The sequence below is a fragment of the Planococcus citri genome, chromosome 5, assembly GCF_950023065.1.
Source record: "Planococcus citri chromosome 5, ihPlaCitr1.1, whole genome shotgun sequence".
NCBI lineage: Eukaryota > Metazoa > Arthropoda > Insecta > Hemiptera > Pseudococcidae > Planococcus > Planococcus citri.
In genome coordinates, this window is record NC_088681.1 from 23,136,545 (window position 1) to 23,142,402 (window position 5,858).

Below are 5,858 nucleotides of genomic sequence, written 5' to 3' on the forward strand. Positions count from 1 at the left end.
CATTTTTTCATTTTACAAAGTATTTTTATGCTAAATGAAGGTACCATTTTATGCAATCTTTAAAATGAGGGGCTATTCATCATTCCTCACAGTCACATTTAATTATTAAAGAAAATCGCTCTCCTGTAAAATTTCACTTTTTATTTGATACCTGTCTTCACCCACCTGTTGTTTAGTCATAAAAACAGACGCGTGATCTTAAAACTTTGAAAACAACAAAATCATCCCCTACAGTGTACATATAAGAAATACATACACAAAGCGTATAAGTAGGTACCTATATTTGTAAGAAAAATCGCCATCATCTTCTCAACAGCTAATTATTTGTAACACACATTTAAAATTAAATAACTAATTTTAAAAATATTAAACCTACAAAAAAAGTAATGTTAATATACCTACTTATAAAAAATATACTTATCTAAATATTCAACCAAGAAAAATTAAAAAATTTAATCACCAGCAACTTTAGTCTCTATAGCATAACACTTACAAGTAACACAAATAGAGTGTAAGTATAAAAAGTAAATGGGAAATTTTTTCGAGTAGGTAACTTCATTTCAGAGATCCAGATCGGAGTGTCTTGAAGAAACTCAGCACAACGATGAGAAAGTAGTAACCAAGAGCTGTTGAAACATTTGACATTAGGACATGTACATACAAGCTGAGATACTTACATCCTACACCTTATAGGTACAAAAATCACTTGGGTACAAAAAAATCTCCATTTGAATGCATTGAAATCTATTTGTAATATTTTTTGTAGAGGTGCATACACCTTATAGGTACAAAAATCACTTGGGTACAAAAAAATCTCCATTTGAATGCATTGAAATCTATTTGTAATATTTTTTGTAGAGGTGCAGTGATGAGAAAATTTTTTATAGTATATGTATATTGTCATAATTGTCTATAGGTATGTGTATGTGTGTGGTAAACTAGCTCCAGTTTTAGTGTCACCTATAGTAAAAATTCCTATAGTTATAGTAACTGAAATACTATAATTATGGTACCTATTATTTACATCAATACATTATAGTATTTTTATCATAATTATAGTACATTTTATTACTAATTATCGTAGTAATTTTGACTATAGGTACCTAATTATAAAACAAGAGCACGTTTAAGTAGGTACTACAATTTATTGTAATTTGTACCAACTAAATATATTTTTCTCAGTGTACCTATAGATGGACAATAACAAATGGCCTTGTGTTTAGTCTACTTTGACTACCTACCTCAGCTAAGGAAATACCATGGGAAATACAAAAGTCATTTTGTCCCTCAAGATTGTCAAAAATAATTATAAATTAACGATATTGGTTTATTGCACACACTGTCTTCAAAAAAGACCAAAAATAATGCCAGGGAATAAATCAACTCAAAATCAAGTAAGTGAATAACTCAAATTAAACATACCAGCGAAGATACCGCAGATAACTTCCACTGAGATGATAGTAGGACAATCTCTTTTTTTCAGTTTCTCCATTTGTTCCGGATTAACAGCGCGTTCCACACAGTAAACGACGATAGCAGGGCCAACAATTAGGTAAACAAGCATTATAATTATCAGACCTACCAAGATACACAGCTGTACCGCCATGTAAGGTATTAAAAATAACGGTTTCTCCTAAAGAAATACAGAAGCATTAATGCGTAGATATAAGTAAATGTAAATTGGATTTCGATATTATTTAAGCCAAGAAGATATACATACAAGCAGGTAAGGTACGCATTTTAGCCTATAGGGTGAAAAGAACAAAAATTTTTTGGGGCGATTTTGATCTTTTGGTCAACCTATTTGGGTAGTTCTATTAATTTTACACAATTTTGCAGTATGTTTCCTCGCCAAAAAAAAATTGTTTTGAGAATTTTTTCATGGTTGGAATGGTTAATATATACACTCGAGACTTCATTGATAGTGTTGTGCCCAATTCATATCTCTCAGGGGAGGGGGGAGAGCCATTTGAAAATGTGAGACTTTTCTGCAAATTTCGTATCAAAACTGGTCTTTTTTGAGAGAACTGATCACCTACAAAATTAAGAAAAGTGTTTCAGTAATTCAAATAATTCATAAATTGAGAATATACCACGAATTTTAAGGATTTCTTGGTGAAAATTTCTCCGGCTTAGTCAAAAAATTATAAATTCCATGGCGAAGGAAAAAACGTCATTCCCCATGACGGTGGATAAATCTTTATTAAGTAGGGATAATATAAATGTAAAATTGTTTAAATTCGTGTTTTTTAGTGTAAGTAGTATCAGTACTCACCACATAACAATTTTTCAACATTTCCCAGTTTTTCTCTGTTTGTGTATGGCGGAGCTGAGAAACCATGATGAAAGAAGCGGCGAAAGATAAATAACCATATTTTCATGGAATCACGTTTATGTACTGCATAGCGGTGTTCGGATTCAGTATTTTATCAGTGGACAAGATTTGGTGAACTGCCTAAACAGTTTTTCCATTTTCAAACACCAAAATTTGTGAATAGTGAGCCGTTGGGAATGCATTGAAAATTAACCACGCCGAGGGAACAAAAACTCGAAGACAGAGGTTTGAGGTCACTCCACAGCATATAGGTGTCACTGAAGTGAATTGTGTTCATACTGTAATTTGCATGTAGTTTTCAGGAATAAAAAAACGAATGTCAAAATTGCAGAACATCACCACTCTTTGCTAACCAGCTATGTTACTATTTAAAAACGAGATGTGAGACAGCCACGACGATGGAACTTTTGATCATATAAGGGGGTCGGTGGCCTGGGGGAAGGGGGCTGAATTCATTGTAGTGCCTGAAAATGTTAGATGGGGACAACTTTTATTGACAAAACCATTCACCATTACTTTTCATGTGCATACTGTAAGTGAAATTTTACACGGACAAAAAAGTGTAAAATTGGTAGAACTACCCATTTGGAGTAGAGATAATCAAGCAGTGCGCAGAATCTACAAATACCTATTCTTAGATTTGACGTAAAATTGCCAAGATCTACGCAGAATCTCGAATGGGTGCCAGGAATCTTTTAGAACTCAGAGATTTTTTTTTCCTGAGTAGATTGGGTTCTCTTTGTTTTTTTTGTTTTTTTTTTTTACAATCTACCTTAATGAATCATTACCTGCATAGCCGCATAGATGCCAACGATTGAAATGCACAGAAGAGTAATGTACGCGATAACATTTTCAATCTGAACTGGAGCACTGAAACTTCCACGTATTCTTAAAAGTGCACCAATCTGAAAAAAATTCAAACTTCGATTAAGATTTTCAATCAAAGTAGTTTCCCTTACTCAATTTTGATGTCTAAAAAGTAAGCGAGAATACGTGAGGCGTGACAAAGTATACCTAACTTGAAAATACATAAATATGTCCTATGAAAAAAATATGAAAAAAGTATGAAATTTCGTTTTTATGGATTTGGTAGTCATTAGACAAGAAATTTATCAGGTCTATTTTGAATATTATTAATTTTTTTGTTTCTTTTAAAAATTATAAAGTTTCGAAGTTTTTAAAGCAATTCTGTAAAAATGAATGAGGGGGGGGGGTCAGTAGGTGAATTTTTAATTTTAAAAATGTCCTTCCAAGGTTCTTCTTTTTAGTTTTCAGATTTTGTTAGACACCCTGTTTCAATAATTCAACTCACACACATCAACCAATTACTAGTTTTAGGCCATTCTGTAGCCTTCAGCGATTTTTATTGTTTTTTCCAGAACCTTCAAATTACTGTGGAAGAGCCAATATCAAATTTTGGCGGATGCTTAAATTGAATGTAGGACCTACTTTTCTGCTAAAATTTTATTCAAAAAACATGCACCTAATTTAATGTAGATTACCTATGAACTTCTTCGAACTTGACATAATAATTTTCAATCACTCATTTTTCATTTAGAACAATTAAAATCAACATTTCTTTTTTGTTTTTTCAAAGTTTGCATAATTTTTGAGTATTTTTTTTTTTGGAATAGTTGAAACAAAAATTTTTTTGGATGATTGGAAATTTTTTAAGAATAGGTATAAGTAGGTGATTGATGAAAAAAAGTTATTTTTTGGTACAAGAGAAAATTTTTGAATGATTCGAGTTGATTTTTTTGTGTTTTTTTTTCAAAATATATGGAATTAATTTTTTTTTCTAATTTTCAAAATAATTTTCGAGCTTGAAAAATTGTTGACAGCTGCCTATTCATTTCTTCAAAGGGGTAAAGAAAATTGAATCATCCTTTACAATTCTCTACTCCCGAGCAAAAAAGATGGAAGTCTTTTTTTGTCGATTTTCACGTCATTGGAAAGTGGTTTGCAAGAGCTTTCCAAATGATGTAAAAATCTCAAAATCCAAAAAAAATGGACTTCCATCTGTTTTGCTCTGGAGTCTGGAGTACAGAATTTCACTCGAAAAAAATGAATATAATCAGTTTATAGAACTTTACAGCTTTCATTGCCCATACATGCTAAATTCATAGACATAATTCAAAACATAAATAATTATAGGAATAGGAATACACTATAAACACAAAACTCACCGAAGTAAGAATGAGAATAATCAGAGTTCCAGTTTTTAGCGAACAGACACAACAGCACGAATTTACCTTTTGCATTTTTAATAGTGTTTCAAAAAGAGCGGTAAAAATTACAAATAAGAAACTTTTACGCAAAATTCGCGTCCAACTCGCAAGGTTTAATTAAGCTATGTAACAGTAATACTTAATATTTAGCCTCGGTGTCAGCCAGGTAGATAACCTCTTAGAAACGGAATTAAAAAGCTGAACATGGCCGATGAAAAACATTATCACAGAGATAATTTCACTTTACTTAGAGCTTCGTGATCGTATTTCTTCTGATTATTTTAATGTGTTTAAATCTATACGTATTTTTGCGAAGAATAAAGTCATTAATTAGCAACGCGAATAAAAATTAGGTAGTCTGAATTGAAATTACATAAATTGATCACTTTTCAGAAAAATGAATTTGCACATATCATGAAATTTTAGTTTTTTGAGAAAAACTCAAAAACTAAGCACTCTAGAAAAAAACTAACGACATTACGTCGATTGGAAATTTAATTCTCTACAACTTTGCTGTAGTGAAATTTTTTTTGGACGCTTCCTTTCGCCTCCACATCAACTTTAATGAAAGGTTATAACTCAAAACGTTTTCCAAACATTGAAATATTTCCTCTTTAAGATTTTATTTTTCAAAGTGTTCTTAAGCTAAATGAAGGTAGGATACCAGATCTTTAAAATGAGGTGCTATTCATTCCTCACAATTAATTATAAGTTGATAAAAATAATGAATCAAGTTTTTTAAAAAAAAGAAAATCACTCTCCTGTAAAATTTCACTTTTTTGAGATGTGGAGGAGCTAATTTTTGTGTTTTGCTATTTTTGATAATTTGTTTCAATTTTCTTGCAAAGTATCTCAGCTAACGCCATTTTCGCTTGTAAATTTAAAAAATGAGTGTATAACTATACTTACTTTTATCACTTTTAATGATTTTTATCGAATTTTAGTTGAATAAAAAAGAAAGAAAAACATGTCTTGTTTATCTTTGGTTTAAAATCTGTGCAACTCAAGTGCAACTCTGGAAAATTAGAATTTTTGTGTGGAGGGGGGGGGGGGGATGATACATTTTCAGACCTAGAATCACGTAGCTGTTCCCAAAGCACTTACTTGTAAGTTGAATGCGGGTTGAAACAAAAAAAATCATTATTTTTTTCAAAATTGCTACCAGTTTATTGTAAATTTTCAATGTTTAAGTACCTATACTTACTTTGGGTTCAACCCAAAATATGCATATTTAATTTCATCCTTCAAAATCAGTTACTTGTAGAAGTATGTAGCTACACTGAATAAAACACAAC

The 5,858-nt window shown here is 31.2% G+C and overlaps 1 protein-coding gene across 1 annotated transcript; it reads right to left on the bottom strand.

Annotated features, from left to right (window-relative positions):
• Positions 1 to 264: 264 nt before the first annotated feature.
• LOC135848765 (uncharacterized) lies at positions 265 to 4,727 on the bottom strand. The gene is made up of 4 exons (XM_065368749.1): positions 4,522 to 4,727; positions 3,124 to 3,240; positions 1,423 to 1,633; positions 265 to 626 (listed from the first exon to the last, which is right to left on the bottom strand). Exons 1-4 carry the CDS (start codon positions 4,594 to 4,596, stop codon positions 556 to 558), a joined length of 474 nt encoding a protein of 157 aa, XP_065224821.1. The 5' UTR covers positions 4,597 to 4,727; the 3' UTR covers positions 265 to 555.
• Between the last annotated feature and the right edge of the window lie 1,131 nt (positions 4,728 to 5,858).